At 38.7% G+C, this 21,047-nt stretch overlaps 1 protein-coding gene across 9 annotated transcripts in view; it reads left to right on the top strand.

The window, feature by feature from the left end:
- Window positions 1-21,047, top strand: part of TPK1 (thiamin pyrophosphokinase 1) — a 386,269-nt gene that overhangs the window by 170,311 nt on the left and 194,911 nt on the right. For all 9 annotated transcript variants that reach the window (XM_044947010.1, XM_044947011.1, XM_044947012.1 and 6 more), the window contains one exon: window positions 13,499-13,571. In XM_044947010.1, coding sequence (XP_044802945.1) covers window positions 13,499-13,571 — 73 coding nt within the window. The remainder of the gene's footprint in view (window positions 1-13,498; window positions 13,572-21,047) is intronic.

Genomic DNA, 21,047 nt, shown 5'->3' with positions numbered 1-21,047 from the left:
TAGTAAGTAGATAGAATATTCTCATATAATGATGTGGCCTGGTGATCCCTATTACCAGTAATAGGGCATTCATAGTGAATTTCCTTTGTGTGGCAGTTGTTCTCCAAGGGTACTTCTGGTACGGTGGGAGAAAGCAGTGATGGTCATGCCCTGCTCTGACACATTCTAATGCTTTTAATAGGATGGAATCATGTTAGGATACAGGTCGCAGAAGTTACCAAAACCAGAGATTTTAGTCAAATCATACAGCGGAAATCTAAAAAAATGTCTTTATTTTTTCAATTTTAAACAAAACTGTATTCAAGTGCTTTTAAAACTAATCATATTTACAGATAATAACAATACTGCTGCTGCTGCTACTGCTGCTGCTGCTAAGTCGCTTCAGTCGTGTCCGACTCTGTGCGACCCCATAGACGGCAGCCAACCAGTCTCCACCGTTCTGGGATTCTCCAGGCAAGAACACTGGAGTGGGTTGCCATTTCCTTCTCCAATGTAGGAAAGTGAAAAGTGAAAGGGAAGTCGCTCAGTCGTGTCCAACTTTTCGCGACCCCATGGACTGCAGCCCACCAGGCTCCTCCGTCTATGGGATTTTCCAAACAAGAGTGCTGGAGTGGGGTGCTATTGCCTTCTCCGAAATAACAATACAAGTTAGTCTAAATGAATCAAATCTGAACTATTTAGTATTTACATTGTGTTTTTTGTTTTTAACTTCATATATTCCTTTTTGTTTTTCTTAAAGGGACCTCCTCTCTAATCCTAACTTATCCTCCCACTTACAGATGTAATTCAAGTTTATTATAATGAACTTGAAGAATACAGGCATATGCAAAGTGAAAGATAAAAATAACCTGAAATCATCTATATTTTTATGCACCCTTGTCAGTTTCCAATTTTCTTTTTGTTTCTCTTGTTGTGTGTGTATATATATGTGTGTGTGTCCGTATGTAATAAAAGTAGCAATTTTTATATTATATCTCTTTTATTACCATAGTATTATAAATCTATTATGTCATGAAATATTAAATTTACTTGTTGCATTCTTATTTATATACCATTCTCCATATATTAGGAATGTATGTTGTTCATAACTTTTTATAACTCTGATGAGTAAAACTTTGTGGTGAGTTGCTGGCACTTAAAATAGATTCCTAGGAATTAATATATGAGGTCAAAAGTTACATATTAAAAAAAACTTAATCCAAGTTGACAGTTTGGTTTCCAGAATTTGTGCTTATCTTCACATTTATCAGTGATACAAGGTCATATACATTACTCTCCATGCTGGCCAGCTTTGTTAATTTGTTGCTGTATAATGCAGGAAATTATGTTCAGTTGCTCTTTTAGCATATTTTGAATTATGCTGTCATTCCACATGAAAGAGATCATTGTAGGAATTTGGGATGCAGCAGGCAACAAAGTGCCTGTCTTCTTTGAAACTTCATGTTTCAAAGAACTTCATGTTTCAAATGTCAGATAAATAATGGAAATATAAAGTACACTGCCAGTGATAAGGAGAACAGAAAAGTAGACCCAGGGATTGAACCCACATCTCTTGCAGCTACTGCATTAGCAGATGGATTCTTTACCACTGAGCCGCCCAGGAAGCCATTTTGTTAGATATTCTTTAGGTATTCATTTTATTAGGTATTAATTGTCTAATGATTTTACAATTTCAAGGTGACCTAAACCTAAGCCATTATCATCAGATTGTTAATTCTTTCAGATTCCTTTAAGACAGAAATCGTTATTAAATGCTATAGAGATCTTCCTGGGCTCTAGTCCCTGTCTTTTAGGATAATGGTTCACACATCCGTATATAATGGATAGAAGCAGCAACGTACAAACAGAAACTCGCAAGGATAGTAAATGCAGCATTTACTTTAGCAGGTCAGCGTACGTCTTAAATTCTTCGTCATTTTCTTAAGTCAGGTTTAATTCCTGCTATGGAGGACGCTGTTAGGAAGAAGGAAGAATAAGAATTAAAAACACTTATTTTAGCAGAATGGTTAGCTAGGCAGCTTATTATACTTGGTTTTGGAAAACTTGGGAGGAGCAGACAACCTATTAGTGACCCTCATGGCATTTATTACTGGCTGTATTTGTTGAATTCTGTGTATTGTATCTCCACTGAATCACAGAGAGTCAAGCAAATAAATTACACAAAGTAATTCACTCTCAGTGAGCTACCCTTTTGTATTTGTTAAGGTGAAGAATTGGCATTAACCTGTGTATATGCTTTGGGGCTTTTTCACGTTTGTGAACAAGACAAGATGAAACCTTCCATTCTGCATTATGTTAACCTTAGCATGAGTCCCCTCCATATACATAGCATTTTCTGGCCCTGCTCTGCACCATCACCACTCCTGCCTTCTAGGAAAATAATCACATACCTTACTTTCTATTCAAATAACCTCTCTCATTCCTTTCTTCTCCTCACCACTTTTGTATAAGAAGTAATTACAGAAAAGGGCGGAAGGGGAAAGTGACCTTATACTAAGAGTTGGAGGAAATATTTACTTGCACAACTTGTATTGTATATGGTGTGCAGTGTTCTTTTCTGGAGCTGAAAGAGGCACTAAGTCATTTTCCTGCACTTTGGCGATTGTAACACCATTGGCCACATGTGACTGGAAGATCGGCTGCCATCTGAGAAACGGTTTCGTGGTATATGTGCACACGCTTTTCCCCCACGTCCTAGCTTTCCTTTCACCACTGTGTCTACTTTTCTTTTTTTGTTGCCTGAATGCAGGCATTATTTTTATCTCTCATCTTCTTGTGATAATCTCCTTCATTTATAACTTTTCCTGCAGGATCAGCTGTTACCAAGTCTCCACTTCCCTTTCTCCAACTGGCCAGCTTCCCCCAGTCTGGCACATCTGTGTTCTTCTGGAGTATTCTGTGCTTGACTTGTAATGCCAGTGAGTGTCCTCTGTAGTATCCAGATTTAGACTTTAGGCTGTTTGGATCTGTGTTAACTTTGTTAACTACCAGTGCGTGGCACACATTGTAGATACTGAATGAATCTTTGACAAGTTGAATTAAGTACCCCATGTATGGAAGACTCACAAGTATATAATTTTACCTCTAACTTCTCCTCAGCACTCTCTCTGCATTTACAACTTAGAGCTGAACTTGGGCACTGAAGTATTCTGTAATCTCAAACTCCACCTGTCTAAATATCTGGTTCTTATTATTTTGTCTTCATGGAGGGTATTAAGAATGGATCAGGAAGTTGTGGTACATATACACAATGGAATATTACTCAGCTATAAAAAGGAATGCATTTAAATCAGTTCTAATTAACTGATGAACCTAGAGCCTATTATACACAGTGGATGAACCTAGAGCCTATTATACAGAGTGAAATAAGTCAGAAAGAGAAAGACAGATATCATATATTAATTCATATATGTATGAAATCTAGAAAGATGGTAAAAATGAGCCTATGTGCAGGGCAGCAAAGGAGACACAGACATAAAGAACAGACTTTTGGACTCAGTGGGAGAAGGAGAGGGTGGGATGATTTGAGAGAATAGCGTTGAAACATATAAATTACCAAGTGTAAAATAGATAGCCAGTGGGAATTTGACATATGATGTGGGGAACCCAAAGCTGGTACTCTCTGACAACCTGGAAGGAAGGGGTAGGAAGGGAGGTGGGAGAGGGTTCAGGAGGGAGGGGACACAGGTATGCCTGTGGCCATTTCACGTTGATGTATGGAAAAACCACCCCAATGTTGTAAAGTAGTTGTCCTCCAGTTAGAAAAAAGGTGAAACCAAATTTCTGAGGCTTAAATCTTGCGTTTAGTCTTTCAAAATTAAAATGGTTTTCTGTTTCTGGACAATGTTGAGAGAAGCGTTTCAAAAGATGGACTGAACCATTTTTACAGATGTCTTAATGGCTAGTCAGTCAAATGCAGTGCCTTGTTAGAGAGTTCCACACTGAATCACTGTTCTTGCCATTTGTATAGTTGAGCAGCAATTAGCCCTGCCTAAACGGTGACCCTGGAGAAGGCAGTGGCACTCCACTCCAGTACTCTTGCCTGGAAAATCCCATGGACGGAGGAGCCTGGTAGGCTGCAGTCCATGGTGTCGCTAAGAGTCGGACATGACTGAGCGACTTAACTTTCACTTTTCACTTTCCTGCATTGGAGAAGGAAATGGCAACCCACTCCAGTGTTCTTGTCTGGAGAATCCCAGGACAGAGGAGCCTGGTGGGAGGCCGCCTATGGGGTCACACAGAGTCGGATATGACTGAAGCGACTTAGCAGCAGCAGCAGCAGCAGCAGCAGCAAATGGTGATCCAGTCTCCTTATCTCTTCTCCCCAAACCTCATTTCTATCCTGAATTTTGATAATGAGTCTTTTAAGAATAGCATCTTGCAAGAATGATGAAAGTGAATTAAATGACAAGAGGCTGTGTGCTTAAGTGTAGTTTATATTATAAATTTTGTTTTCTGGAAGCTCACTGTATAAATATGATGTAGTAGAATAAACCATCTTTTCACAAAAACTCTTATTTAGGTCTTGACACATTATTCACCTTAGAGAAAACTTGCCAGATTATATGCAATATATAAAACTTTATTTTAATGACTTGTTTATTATCTTTGATGATGTATTTTATGTGATTCAGTGTGTGCATACTCTTTGGTTCTCATGTTTTTAGTGTAAATATTGTGTAAATTTTACTTCTGTGATCCTCATTTCTTAGCGTTTTCATCTTTCTTCAACTCTTTCTATAGCAAAGGAAGCAATACATTTTGGGCATAGAGTTGGTATTAAATTTTAAAACTACTTCCCTTCTAAAATCTTTTTACCTTAGATTTTGCTGTTGAATTTATTTATTTTTTTATGTCTCATCCTTCTTTGGCACCAACTAGACAGGTCATTAATTAAACATGTAAACTGGTTCTTTGGAATGGAAATAATCTCATTCCTGAAACTACCGATAGATTATGTAGTTTTCTGAGCTTTGAAAATCCTGCAGAGCCACAGAGGCAGACCCAGTTCATCCTTTGTGTGGAGGAAATGTATTCCCACATGTCACAAAAGCCTCTGACATCACATTTTCACCACCTGCATGTATATACAACACGAAACTGCCAGCTGGGGAGGCAGTGAAATGATTTCTGAAGTGACCTTCTAATATATGCTTGGTATAATTGTAGTAGTGTCTTATTACCAAATGTTACACTAAATATTACGCTTTTTTATTAAATATGTGATTTATAAAGTTGCTGTTAAATGTTATTTTAAAGAATAATATCTGTAACATTTTGCGTCCTGATTCACACTTGAAATTATACATTTGTCAATGAGAAAATTAATTTCTAAAATATATATGTTTCAGTATTTGAGGTGTGCCTGAACTATAAAATATTATAAAATTGAATTGATTATATTTGCATTATGTATATATAAATAAATGTTAAATATAATTCAAACTTATGTAATTTAGTGGGGCAATTTGTTAGTGTGAATAATAAGTAGGATGAAATATATCTAGAAAAATTGAAATCCATAGCCTACTTTAATGGCATATGATTGAATTTATTTAATAGAGTTTTTTATTGTGTATATATAGATGGAGGTTTTAGAGCCTCAAATAGTTTATTCTCTTTGTGGTCATACTTCATTCCAGGTAGTACTGATTTATAATTGATGACTTTGAGCAAGTGAGAAAAGAGAATATTATGTGTCATGGAATACACTTTGTATGATTTCAATCCTATTAAATCTGTTGAGTCTTACTTTCGGCCCAGAACGGGAGTTGGCAAACTACAGGCTGCAGGCCCGCCGCCTGTAAGTGACACTTATTGGAACATAGCAGTGCCATACTACTGTTTCCCTATTTTCTGCAGCCACTTTTGTATCATGACAGAGTTAAATAGTTGTGACACAGACATAAGAGCCCACAGAAGCTAAAATGGTGACTGGGTCCTTAAGGAAAAAAAAAATGTGGACTGTGGCCTAGAATATGGTCCATTGTGAAGAGTATTCCATGTGCAGTTGAGAAAGACTGTACATGCGTACTATAAACACAGGCATACCTCAGAGATACATAATTTAGGTTCCAGACCATTACAGTAGAGCAAATATTGTAATAAACCAAGTTGCATGGATTTCTTGATTTCCCAGTGCATGTGAAAGTTATGTGTGTAGTCTGTATGCAGTTACTGTATGTAGTCTGTTAAGTGTGTGATAGCATTATGTCTTAAAATACAATGTGTGTGTGTTGGTTGCTCAGTCATGTCTGGCTCTTTGCGACCCCATGGACTGTAGCCCACCAGACTCCTCTGTCCATGGAGTTCTCCAGGCAAGAGTACTGGAGTGGGTAGTCATTCCCTACTCCAGGGGATTTTCCCAATCCATGGATTGAACTTGGGTCTCCTTCGTTGTAGGCAGATTCTTTACCACTGAGCCACCACTGAAGCTCCTAAAATACAATATATATACCTTAAATAATTTTTTTATTTTTTGCTAAGAATTGCTGGGCATCATCTAGGCTGTCAGTGACTCAGTCTTTTTGCTTGTGGAGGGGTCTTGCCTCAGTGACGATGACTGTTGATTGATGAGCATGGTCGTTGCTGCAGATTGGTGTGGCTGTGGCCATTTCCTAAAATGAGATAACCATGAAGTTTGACACATCAGTGCACTCTTCCTTTCTTGAACAATTTCTTCGTAGCATACAGTGCTGTTTGACAGCGTCTTACTCACAGTAGAGCATCTTGCTTATAGATGCTCTTAAATAGATGGGATAACAATGGAAACAGTGAGGGACTATTTTCTGGGACTCCAGAATCACTGCAAATGGCGACTGCAGCCATGAAATTAAAAGACGCTTGCTCCTTGGAAGAAAAGCTATGACCAAACTAGACAGCATATTAAAAAGCAGTGACATTACTTTGCTAACAAAAGTTCATCTAGGCAAAGCTGTGGTTTTTCCAGTAGTCATGTATGGATGTGAGAGTTGGACTATAAAGAAAGCTGAGCACTGAAGAATTGATGCTTTTGAACTGTGGTGTTGGAGAAGACTCGCAAGAGTCCGTTGGACAGCAAGGAGATCCAACCAGTCCATCCTAAAGGAAATCAGTCCTGAATATTCATTGGAAGGACTGATGGTGAAGCTGCAACTCCAATACTTTGGCTACCTGATGCTAAGAATTGACTCAGAAAAGACCCTGATGCTGGGAACGATTGAGGGCAGGAGGAGAAGGGGTTGACAGAGGATGAGATGGTTGGATGACATCACTGACTCGATGGATATGAGTTTGAGCAAGCTCTGGGAGTTGGTGATGGATGGGGAAGCCTGGCATGCTGTGGTCCATGCGGTCGCAAAGAGTCGGACATGACTAAGCAACTGAACTGACTGAGAGCATCTTGCAAAATTGGAGTCAGTCCTCTCAAACCCTTCCACTACTTTATCAACTAATAAACTTAGTTGGTAAAATCATTTAGTGTCATTTCAAGAGTCTTCATAGCATTTTCACCAGGAATGAAGGTTTCTGGAGCTATCTTTCCCCTATGGTTCCATTTTCTACCTTTTCTAGCTCTTCAGCTTTCCTTAAAATTAATCTTGGCCTCCTCTCGTTAGGCTCCGGGTCTCTGAGTTTTCCCTCATTGTGGTCTAAGCTAGAAACTGCCTCCAGGAAGAAGGCTGAGGAATAAGAGGGCTCATCTTATTTGTTTCCCATTTTTCAGCAGTCACTGGGCTGAGCTGCCCGTTTTCCACTGTCTGAATACCACTGTTTCTCATATTTTTTCTGATTCTCCACGTGGTTACAGTGAGAGGTTAATTCCCCTGTCATGGGCTGATCCATCAAATTTACATTGTGTATTTTGAGTTAGAGTGCTCAGTTACAGAGTTGAATATTCATTTGTTTGTGTGTTTACTGCCTAGAATGAAATGTACTTTCAAGCAGTCTCATATGATTTCAGAATTGTGCCTCTCTTTACCGCTTCTCTATTCATTAAAATAAATCACAAACCTAGCAGCATAAGTAGAGCATGCCTAGGGATTGGTAGCTTATGGTATGGAATAACTGGGCACTCACCCTGGCTTCATTACCATGCAGCTCCGGTTGGATGTACAAGTAGGACAGATTTCAAATAAGGGCCAGGATTTGGGGAGAAGTAAAATTGCGTATTCTAGTGGAAGTGTAGCAAGGAAGTTTTTCCTTTGCCAGGCAAGGTAATCCTTCAGTTCAGAAAGGAGGAGAACACTTACATTAACCTAGAGTTGGGCAAAATCATCTAATACAACGTCTATTTTATTATAAAGTGTTGAGTGTCTCTAGTAATTTATTGAGTCCTGTACTGAAAGTGAAAAACAGGATGGATTTGCTTGTGTCGGTCGCTCACCCCTGTGATCTTGTGGCTGCCTGGCTCCGCCCAGCTTCTTTGAGAGAGTATGTATTGTACCTCATATCACTAGCTTGGGAGGAGATTAAAATTCAAAACTTGAGGTCTCATTTCTACTGTATGCTTGTTGCTGTCACACCACTGTAAAGTCAAAAAGTCTTAAGTTGAACCATTGTAAGTCAGGGACCATCCATATTTAAATATCTTTCATACTGTTAGAGACTTAATAAAACAGTTGAACTGGTGGCGTCTATAAACACAGTCAAAATGCAGTACCATTTTACTTACTGTTTTTTAGATCACCCTTGGGTTTTTTTCTTTTCTATTGTTAGTCAGTTTTGCAGAGAATATTAGCTCAGATCTTTGAACGATCAATTCCTGTGTCTTTAGACAGGGTACCATTTTTTTTTTCTTGTATCTGGAGCCCTCTTCTTTTTCAACACCATTTTCAAAATTTCTCCTCCTAATGTATTTCTTTAATCAAGATGCTATCCTTTCTATAGCAAGGAGCACAAATCCTTCTTTTCTTCTGTCTCAGTGCTACTTCTATCATATATACAGGTTGGCCAAATTAACACTGATTAATAAAATCAGCAGGAGGATAATGCAGTTATTTAGAGAACTTTCTCCATAAGAAACTTTTATTCCATTTCGTAAATGCATGTGTCTGGAAGGCTGTAGACATGGCTGTTAGAGAATAAAGATGGTGCCGCCTGGGTGTGAAATTTGGTTCTAGCTCTTATTAGCCTTCTAACCTGGAGCAAGTGAGTTAGCTTCTCTGGTAATAAATTTTATTTTAACTGAATGGCTTAAATCCTGCTTACTGAGTGCCAGGCATTTTCTAAGTGCTTTACATATATTAACTCTTAATCCTCACAAGCACTCTGAATTATCCTCATTTTACGTAAGGTGAAATGAAGCTCAGAAAAGTTAAATATTGTGGACAAGCTGAGAATTAGGGAGTGGACATCCTAGTAACTTTATGTTGAAAGTCTTCCCTGGTGCTTTTCCACTCTTCTCCTTCCCTTTTGTTCCTCTTCTGGCCTTTCTCTTCCCTTTTTACCATTTTCTCCCCACCTCTCCTTCTCCACTTCTTCCCTCCTTTCCCCTAATTCTTTGCATTCCTCTTTTTGCCCCTGCTATCTTTCCCCTGGCCCTCCTCCTTTTTCTGCTTTTCCCTCCTACTTCCTCTTTTCATACCCCAACCCCCCTGCTTCTCCTCCTTTGCCTTCTCACAATATGATGTTATTATCAGCATCTGTGTACTTGGTGCTTTGAGCAATACCAAGATCAATCAGAGAGCTCCTGCCCCAAGAGCTTAGTCTAGTAGAAGCTAAAAGACATTTACAGAAATTGCTTGTAATGAAATGGAAAGTAAGAGATGCATTGCTATAGAAAGGGAGTGGTTGTATGTTCCTTGGGAGCAGGGAAGCCTCTGTGGAGGGATAGCCTTCTTTACTGGTATCAGAAAAGGTTTTCTGAAAGACAGTTGTATTCTAACACACCGTGACTAGGTATGTTTTCGCCATGTAGCAGCCTCCTCCCAATTGTTACATGGGATGGATCCTGATACTATGAGTCAGTGCTGGTAGATTTGAGGTACCAAGGAGAGGTCTGCTTGAATGCTGTATGTAACAAGGCACAAACCCATTTGCCATTCATCACTTACTTGCTCTCTGAAGTCAGTCCCCAAATAGTTCTGAAAATTATCTTTTGTGTACACTGTCTTTTATATCACAGTACAGTTCCTTTACATCTGTGAAGTGTCATCCGCAATAAGGACCTCTTCAGAGTACCCAGGTGCTTGGCCACAGATGCCTCAGACAGTGTTACATGGGCTTTTAATTGCAATGTCTGAAGGCACATTTCAGGAAGTTTCAAAAACTAGTATATTATATCAGAATAAGTTATAATTATTTTAGCCATATCAGCGTGTAAACCAGGTGTACTTTTGCCATGAGTCATCTTAGAAATATGCATCCTCATGGATTTTTTAAAGCATCTATGTTACATTGGAGAAAATTATATTAAATGTTTACTGAACTTATTTTTTATCTATATAATTTTGCTTTCCTGTTAATATTTTGCAAGATTATATAAATGAATTTGCATGATTGCTTTCCTTCATTAATCATAGAGTAAGAAAAAGATCTAATACTCTTTAAGATGATGTATCCTAAGGGGATAGATGTTCAGTTGACTACATTTATTAGTCTTTATTTTTCATTTTTATTTACTGTCAAAAAATACAGTATTTGGAAACTGCCAAATTGATTCTAGATATCCGAGGGGCTAAACTTTGTAGAGGAAGGTAGAGTCGGCCTTATTAGAAAGTTGCATGATTTGGACTGCACAGAACCAGAGTCCTAAGTTTAAATGGCTTCTCTACATGGTGAAGTATTGGCCAAATTCACTTGACTTCTTAGATTTCAGTTCTTTAAGAGGACAGTGGTGGTATTGGAGGGCTGATTCCTTTTATCCTTTCCAGCAATATCTCAATACTTTTAAGTTGCTCTAACAGAATACCATAGACTGGATGGCTTATAAATAACGAACACTTCTCCCAGTTCTGGAGGGTGGGAAGTTCAAGTTCAGAATGCCAGCGAGGCATTGCATGGGGAGGTCTGCTCCCTGTTTTATAGAGGGCTGTCTTCTTACTGTGTCCTCAGATGATGGGAAGGGAAAGAGAGCTTTCTGGGGTTTCTCTTCTACAGGCACTCATATATGCATGAGAGCTCCACCATTTTAAACTAATAACCTCCTAAGAACATCATTTAGGCATTAGGGTTTCAACATATTAATTGGAGGGGGACATACACATTCAGACCATAGGAAGTATGAATAGTCTGTGGTCCATATGTGTTTTAATTTGTGTATGGTTGAATGGGGGCTTCCTTGGTGGCTCAAATGGTAAAGAATCCACCTGCAATGCAGGAGATGCGGGTTTGATTCCTGGGTTGGCAAGATCCCCTGGAGAAGGGAATGGCTACCCACTCCAGTATTCTTGTTTGGAGAATTCCATGGACAAAGGAGCCAGGTGGTCTTTGGTCCATTGGGTTGCAAAGAGTTGTACGTGACTGAGCGACTAACGGTTTTATAGTTAAATGGTGGTAGGTGGAGGCATTTGGAAGAAGCTTTGAAAATGAATGAAATTTTGCAACAGGAAAAAGAAGTGATACAAACTAATGGTCTATTTTTTTAGTCCTAAGTAAGGTATCAGGAAGGGAGTTATCTAAACAGGTATAAAATGAAATTGAAAATCATAGATAACTGTGCTAGGGACATTTTGAGAAGACGAGTTTGTAGGAAAATGTTCAAACCAGGCAAGGTAATTTAAAAACCTAGGTATTTTACTTCCCAGTTTTACCTTATTCTGAGTGAACTATTGCTTCTGCACATGGTTTGATGTTCAGTGAACAGTTCTGAAATCAATTGATTGAAAATTTTAATACGTAAGTATTAATGTTTAATGAAAAGACAAAACTATGCAGTGTATGTGGTACAGAACTCTATGGAAGGACTTCCTCTTAACTATTTAGCCCTAAGAAGATGAATAGCTCAAAGAAGAGTTGGTCCAACATGGACAGAGTTGGCCTAAGAATTAACAGTTCCAGTTCGGTGGTGGTTGTTCAGTCACTAAGTCATTGGTAACTCTTTGCGACCCCGTGGACTGCAGCACATCAATTGGGTTAAGAACTTAAAATCATCTTACAAAAGAACAAGGTCAGTGATGGGTTTTTTAATATTCCTCTTTATGAATATTATCCTGAATGTGTACACGAGGTGTTCTGAATCAGAGTTCTGTTCTCTAGTTTTTATAAACCCTTGACTCATGCAGCTACAGATCAGTGGTCCTGTGCGAATAGCCGCATATTCATATCTGAAAGACAAGAAAATGAGATTTTCCCTCAACTGATAAGTGGGGTGGTGGCAGCGGTGCTTCTCCCTTCTTTAAAGGCTCTCTGGGGACACTTTATGGGCCTGAATCTTAACCCCAGGCCATTTTTATATCAGTGAAATCTCTCCAGCAGAAAGATGTCTTTCTCCCTGTGTCTTGTCTTTTGTGACCCAGGGATATCTCTAGGTTCTGGGCTTTACCTCTTTTGACTTATAACAGCCGGCAGTAATATTCAGTCTCTAGAGACTTATTTCTTTCTGTAATAATTTGGCCATCTTGAGAAGACATAACAGAAGTTAGATTAGGATTTTGAATCAAAGCAATTAATGGGGTAAAAAGCTGGATCTAGTTTTTATGGTTGGTTTGTGAAGAGCAGAATATTTCTGCAAGACATGAAAGCAAGCATTCTCTTCTTTATCTCATATATACTTTGGAAGCTCAGAAGCTAGGGCGTTTGGCAGGAGTACTGAGAAGTCCAGGGATGTTTTTATTTCTCCACAGTTAGGTATTTTTAGTGAGAAGAAATTCTTCCAGGTCATACAGATGTCTTACAATAGAAAAGGATGGCTTATGTAGATACAGTAAGGGAGGTTTTCCTAAAAGAGTTCTGAAAATGGTAGGGAAGAGAAAAAAGGTAATTGTGATAGAATTAGAAACATCCATTTGGAGAATCCTCTCCTTCTATTTAGTAACTGTGATCTTTGTGGTATTGCAGACAAAAACTACAAGACTCCTATTTCTAGAAATATGTCAGCAGGCTATTTGGAAGATGTTTTTGAACTGATTTATGTGCTACAAAAATGCCTCATCCTCATTATCATTTGTTCTGTTAGAATCTGTTGAAAGTTTTGAGCTGATGTGAAGGTAAAATGTCAAAGTTTTGTCTATTTGTAGAAAGTACTATGCAGAGAATCGAGTCCTTGTGCTAGGGTTTTGAACTAGGAGCCTTTGTTAAAGCAGTAATCTTCTTTAATCTTCATCTGTTTTTTTAAGCAAGATAAATATTGACTGATAGTGAGACTAAATTGACACATTATTTGAGTACCTGGAATTCCCCTCAGTCTTTCTAAGTGAGAATTAAGTGCATAAGATATAACATCCCATTCACTCTGAAAATAGACTGTTTCTTTTTCCTTTTGAGTACCTTAGCTCTCTCTCTGGTTCTTATGATCATAATTTTAAAGGTTAGCTACTAAATAGTCTTAAATAATTGACTTACTTGAAACTCTTTCTTTCAGCTTTCTGCCTGAATTCATCAGTGGAGACTTTGATTCTATTAGGCCTGAAGTTAGAGAATACTACGCTATTAAGGTAAACCATTAACACTTTTATATTTAAGGTCTTTTCTTATGTGATTGCTTTTCCTTTTTTTTTTTTTTCTCTTTTCCTTGGTGTATGTGTAGGGATTGAGAAACTCATTTTTCTTAGTTACTTTTGTTACTTACGTATTCTTTCTAGCAGTTATCCTATAGGTTCAAATGGAAATTTAGAAAGTGACAAGTAGAAACACAATCTTAGAAAGTCTGTGGCCATCAGATAAGCATTAATGCTTAGTCTTCTAAGCATGTATATATTAAATGAATTTACAGCTTTTGATTCATTAAAAGTATACTGTGTTGTCTACATCTTCATTAGTTATGTATTTTTCACACATCATTTTACATTTCATTTAATGAGTGGTACTGTATTTTACTTAAACAGTTTCCAACTGATGTACATTTACATTTTGTCCATTTGTATTGTTAGTGAAAAAAAAATCTTTGTAAATCAATTTTTGTAAAAATACCTTATGGTGCATTCCTAGAATTTTAGAGGACTTCCCTGGTGGCTCAGTGGTAAAGAATCCACATGCCAAAGCAGGAGATATAAGAGACTTGGGTTCAATCCCTGGGTCAGGAAGATCCCCTGGAGGAGGAAATGGCAACCTTCTCCAGTATCCTTGGCTGGAAAATTCCATGGGTTTGCAAAAGAGTAAGGCACATCTTAGCAACTACACAGCAACAACCACAGAATTTTAGAACCAAAGGGTTTTTTTTTTTTTTTTTTTTTAAATATTTAGTTGTCTTAAAACTATTATTGCTCTTCTCAATAACTCTTCATTAAAACTTGAAATTAGTAATAATGTAGAGCTTATTAAGGTGTTCATTTTGTCACTATTGTGAAAATCTTCCAAAGATCTTTGCCACTTAAAACATACAAGTACAAGTAAACTATTTGAGAATGATAGAAGACAGAGTAGTGTCTTATACTAATTAATAATTCAAGCTTTCACTGGCTTTAGAGGACAATGCAAGGTTTTTAAAATGAAAATTATAGCATCAGCAATTCTTCTAGCCACAACACCATCATCTGTGTTATTCTGAACTGGCATTAGTAAATTATGCATATTTTAAAGAAAAAGTAATTATTGAGAGAAGCTTTAAATTCTTTGTGAGGCTTGAGGATAGAGGAGATAAATTCATAAACAAGAAAGAAGAAAGCATTTGTAGGATGGAAGTAAAGGAGGAGCAAGAGAGTGAGGCAGGGGAGGGAAAAAGAACAAAAGAAAGAGAAGAAAAGGGAAATAGGAATCTAGGTGAGGAAACAAGGTACCAGGGTTATAAAGTGTAGGCTGTTGTGATGGAAATTCTGAGGCCAGCAATGAATGCAGATCTGTGTACCCACGCCATCCACCCGGCAGCTGATCAGACTTCCCATCAGCAAATGAAGACTGTTCCCAAGTCAGTGTTTGATATTCATGCTCAATTACTTTAACATTGGCATGTTTCTGTTCATTCCCCACAGTCTCACTTCTCATTAACTCCATACCTCAACCTCATTGGGACGGAAAGCCCTCAGCCTTGCTTACAAACCAGAGTTTTGCCAATTCATAGACATTAATCATATCTGCAGGAGCAGAAGAAACAGCAGGAGAGGCAGGGACAGGCAGACTCAGAAACCAGTTGAAGATCTGGCCAGATGTGTCTGTTCTTTCTCTCTCTCTCCCCTTCCGTTTCTCCCCCGCCCACCCCCCAGCCCGCCACCCACTCTTATGCTGAGGGCTTGCCAGAACTGCAGGTGTCCGTCTGATAGTTCTTGCAGAGGATAAGGACATAGCTGGAAAGACTGGGAAGCCAGGGTGTTTTGTTTTTGAATGGCTCAGGGGTAAAGGAAGATTTTGAGTTAATACCTTCAGATGAATTTCTCTTGCATTTCCTGCATCACTTTTGATTTTAATCTCCAACAGTCATTTATGTTTGTTAAGGTTTAGTTCGAAAAGGAAGATTAACTGAACCTTCTAATTCCTACATTGCATACGTGTAAGTTGATGGAGTACAATCAAGTTTTTTTTTTCCCCCCCCTTCATGTATAGAAGAGAATCCATTGCTTTTGAATTCTTTGGGTGTGTTCCTACAGGGTGCCAGTGACATCTTGTAGAAGCTCATGTGCCCTGTAGAGCACATGGTGAATGTTTGGCTGTGTTTAATAATGACAACAAGTTAATGCGGTGTTACACACAATTCATGTAAGCCATTATCTCCAACTGAAACACTTGCTCTGTTACAAGTGAATGGAGGTTATTTCCACTTTCATACACTTTTTTTTTTTTGGTACCTTGTCTGGATCTTCAATGAAGCTAACACTGAGGTTCTATTGTGGAAAGTAAAATAAATAAGAAATTTAAAATGCTAAATTTTTGTTTAAAGCATGAAACAGATTTGTAGCCAGCACTGATTCATTTGACTTTAAAATTGGTTTGCATGATAAACTTCTGAAAACACTAAAATATCAAGTGGTTGGTTTGTCAGCTTCTAAAGAGTATATCCCAGTTCTTGCCATTTGTATTCACTAGTTATTACTACGTAATAAATTGTCCTAAAATTTAACAGCTTAAAATAGCAAATAATTAGCCATAAAAAGGAACGCATTTGAGTCAGTTCTAGTGAGGTGGATGAACCTAGAGCCTGTTACACAGAGTGAAGTGAGTCAAAAAGAGAAAAGCAAATATTGTATATTATTCATAACATATATATGGAATCTAGAAAAATGGTGCTGATGAACCTATTTGCAGGGCAGAAATAGAGATGCAGACATAGAGAACAGACTCTGAATATGGCGAGGGGAAGGAGAGGGCAGGACGAATTGAGAGAGTAGCATTGAAATGTATTTGTTACCATATGTAAAACAGGCAGCTAATGGGCAACTGCTGTAGAGCACAGGGAGCTGGTGCCTTGTGCTCTGTGACGGCCTGGAGGGGTGGGATAGGGTCGGGGCAGCTAAAGAGGGAGGGGACACATGTATACTTACGGCTGACTCACATCAGTTGTATGGCAGAAGCCAACACAACATTGTTAAGCAATTATCTCCAATTAAAAAAAAAAAAACAGCAAACAGTGTTTCTCTCTCAGAGTCTCTTGGTAAGACATATGAGAGTCAAATATTTAATAATAGGGTGGTTCTGGTTGAAGGTTTCTCATGAAGTTATAACACAGCCTGGTTTTTCAGGCATCTCAAGGCTCCCTTGGGGCTACAGAAATTGTTTCTGCGATTATTGCTCTGGTTGTTGGTTTTACTGGCTGTTATTTCTCACTGGCTCTTGGTTGGAGGTGTCAGCTCCTTGCCAGTGGGCTGCTCACATCATGGCAGACGGCTTTCCAGGAAAAGAGGGGGGGCGGGGAAGAAAACATACATGCAAGAGAGCTTGCCAAAACAGAAATCATGGTCTTTTTTATAACTTGATTTCATCAGTGATATATCATCTTCCTGTCTCTTCTGCCAGATGTTGTTGGTCATGCAGATTAACCCTGGTAAGTGTGCAAAAAGGCTGCACAAGGGCGTCAATATCAGTAGGCAAGGATCATTGATAGCTATGTGGAGAGGAGCTAACAAACCATCTGACTTAGTACTGATAAAGCTGGATTGTTAGGGAGTGAGAAGAATATTTTCATATCATCACAGTACATTCTTAGTATTTAATTGGTAATATGTAACCTGATGCCTCAGATGGTAAAGAATCTGCCTGCAATGCAGGAGACCCTGGATGGATCTCACGGTCTAGAAGATCCCCTGGAGAAGGGCATGGCACCCCACTCCAGTATTCTTGCCTGGAGAATTCCAGGGAGAGAGGAGCCTGGTGGGCTACAGTCCATGGGGTCGCAAACTTTTCACTTTTATGTAAGAAGAAAGAGGAAAACATAACCATTTTCTTTGATTAGATCTTTATATGCATAACCTTCTTCGAGTTAGGTTACATCCTAACCACTTAATCATTAGTCTTTATGTATATAACCCTTAAATTGTTTATTCCTTTGGGTTTTGGACAAGCAAGGGGGCAAGCTCTCAGCCACCGCTTAATTGCATACGGTCCACGGGGTAAGAACTAGGATGTACAATTATGCCTCTTGTTAACATGCAGCAGTTTGAAAACTGCGTTTTAGTGAAGCTATGGTGTACCACTGGATCCATGCCAAAGCATAATCTGAAATTTCAAGTAAGTAGCAGTGTGACTTGTCACTGTCCATGTGTTTTTCCATGCTGATAGTTTTAATATTAAACATATAGATATGATATGATTGCAGTTGACCAACTGATTGCCGTCCACTTCCCGAGGCATATGGTATGCCATTCTTAATTTATTCCATAAAGCCTCCTTTTCAGATAGCTGTGACATCTTTGTGTTTCCCCTTTTGCCCATTTGTCTTAGTTCTTCTCTGCCTGGTTCACTAATACGAACTCAGAATGAGGAATGTCTCTTACAGATTTTCCCCTTGATATTTTATTTTACTTTATATCTTTCACTTTCTGAGTCAGTCAGTGTTTCCTTGATTCAAGGCTAAAATCACCTACTTCAGTCTTTTTAATTATTCCATCAATCATGCCCTCATGTGTTTCAGTTTCCTGAGACCTTTTGAAGAAACTGTAATATCTCATGTAACTTCTGATATTCTTTCATTGTTGTATAGTCTTCGGGGTTTTTACCAGATATAGGAATGGGATTTTAAAGCATGCTTCCTTGTACTTAGAATGTTTAGGAACTAGTTGCAGTATTTAATGTCTTAAAGAGTCACAGAATAAATTGTTTTTCCATAAATGTAGATGTGTAGGATAGAAGATAATAATAAGTTATAAATATAATGATAAAAATGTAAAATAGTTTAAAATGTAATAGACATTGAACTGTGTTATTTAGCCAAATTTTATGATGTGGAAGCTCAGGCTCAAAAAACTTAAAAGACTTTAGGAAAATGATAGAATTAGAGACAGCTTTTGGATGAGGGTCCCTTTTTTTTTTTTTTTTTTTTTTTAATGAAAAGAATTTTGTGAAAACTAGGATTCGGTTCCTACCACTGCTTTTCAACAGAGGACATATTTGGTCTGTTGGACAGGATTGTTGTTTCTTGCGCAAGGTAATTAACATCCCCAGGAAAGAATGCCAGCAAAGCAATGATAGTCAGTGTGAGAACCAGACGCTTTCCCTTTACATTTCCATCATGGCAGTGTCCTTCACCCCCAATTCTGGGGTGGCAAGAGTAGAACTGCGATAGTTGGGCTAGACAAAGAGTGACCAAACAAACCAGTAGGTTATTAAATTATGTTGTTTTTGTCCTTTGGTCGCTAAGTCACGTCAGACTCTTTGCAACCCCATGAACTTCAGCACACCAGGCTTCCCTGTCCTTCACAGCCGCCTAGAGTTTGTTCACGCTCATATTCATCGAGTCGGTGATGCCATCCAACCATGTCATCCTTGCCGTCCCCTCCTCCTCCTGCTCTCAGTCTTTCCCGGCATCAGGGTCTTTTCTAGTGAGCTGGCTCTTCGTATCAGCTGGCCAAAGTATTGGAGCTTTGGCTTCAGCATCAGTCCTTCCGATGAATATTTTGACTGGTTTAGTCTCCTTCTCTGCCCAAGGGAGTCTCAAGAGTCTTCTCCAGCATCACAATTCAAGAGTATCAATTCTTTGCTGCTCAAACTTCTTTTGATCCAACTCTCATGTCTATACATGACTTATGGAAAAACTGTAGCTTTGACTATATGGACCTTTCTCAGCAAACTGCTGTCTCTACTTTTCAGTATGCTGTCTAGGTTTGTCATAACTTTTCTTCCAGGGAGCAAGTGTCTTTTAATTTGATGGCTGTGATCACCATCCACAGTGATTTTGGAGCCCAAGAAAATAAAATCTGTCACTGTTTCTACTTTTTCCCCATCTATTTGTCATAAAGTGATGGGACCATATGCCATGGTTTTCATTTTTTGAATGTTGAGTTTTAAGCCAGCTTTTTCAGTCTCCTCTGTCATCCTCATCAAGAGGCTCTTTAGTTCCTCTTCACTTTGAGCCCATTTAAGTGGTATCATCTGCATATCTGTTGTTCAGTTGCTCAGTCATGTCCGACTCTTTGTAACCCCCTGGACTGCAGCATGCCAGGCTTCCCTGTCCTGTACCATTTACCGGAACTTGCTCAAACTCACGTCCATTGAGTCGGTGATGACATCTGACCATCTCATCCTCTGTTGTCCCCTTCTCCTCCTGCCTTCAATTTTTCTCAGCATCAGGGTCTTTTTCCGATGAGTTGGCTCTTTGCATCAGGTAGCCAAAGTATTGAAGGTACAGCTTCAACATCAGTCCTTCCAATGAATATTCAAGGTTGATTTCCTTTAGGATTAACTGGTTTGTTCTCTTTGCTGTCCAAGGGACTGCAAGGAGATATTTTTTTTGTGTATCTGAGGTTGTTGTTATTTCTCCCAACAATCTTGATTCCAACTTATAATTCATACAGCCTGGCATTTTTCATGATGTACTCTTTATATGCTAAATAAGCAGGTGACAATGCACAGCCTTCCTCAGTGACCAGTGCAAACATATAAGTGCAAAGAGATAAGAAAGCCTTTCTCAGTGATCAGTGCAAAGAAATAGAGGAAAATAATAGAATGAGAAAGACTAGAGATCTCTTCAAAAATTAGAGATACCAAGGGAACATTTCATGCAAAGATGGGCTCAATAAAGGACAGAAATGGTAGGGACCTAACAGAAGCAGAAGATATTAAGAAGAGGTGGCAAGAATACACAGAAGAACTGTATAAAAAAGATCTTCACAACCCAGATAATCACAACGGTGTGATCACTCACCTAGAGCCAGGCATCCTGGAATGTGAAGTCAAGTGGGCCTTAGGAAGCATCACTACGAACAAAGCTAGTGGAGGTGATGGAGTTCCAATTGAGCTATTTCAAATCCTAAAAGATTTGTGCACTCAATATGCCAGCAAATTTGGAAAACTCAGCAGTGACCACAGGACTGGAAAAGGTCAGTTTTCATTCCAATCTCAAAGGCAATGCCAAAGAGTGCTCAAACTACCGCACAATTGCACTCCTCTCACACACTAGCAAGGTAATGCTCAAAATTCTCTAAGCCAGGCTTCAACAGTACATGAACTGTGAACTCCCAGATATTCAAGCTGGATTGAGAAAAGGCAGAGGAACTGGAGATCAAACTACCAACATCCACTGGATCATCAAAAAAGCAAAAGAGTTCCAGAACAACATCTACTTCTGCTTTATTGACTATGCCAAAGCCTTTGACTGTGTGGCTCACAAAAAACTGTTGGAAATTCTGAAAGAGATGGGCATACCACCTGATGATGACCTCCTGACCTGCCTCTTGAGAAATCTGTATTCAGGTTAGGAAGCAACAGTTAGAACTAGACATGGAACAACAGACTAGTTCCAAATAGGAAAAGGAGTACATCAAGGCTGTATATTGTTACCCTGCTTATTTAACTTATATGCAGAGTACATCACGAGAAATTCTGGGCTA

Source organism: Bubalus bubalis, chromosome 8, assembly GCF_019923935.1.
Source record: "Bubalus bubalis isolate 160015118507 breed Murrah chromosome 8, NDDB_SH_1, whole genome shotgun sequence".
Lineage (NCBI taxonomy): Eukaryota > Metazoa > Chordata > Mammalia > Artiodactyla > Bovidae > Bubalus > Bubalus bubalis.
Note: the sequence above shows the minus strand (reverse complement) of the source record. Positions and strands in the feature narration are given on the sequence as shown.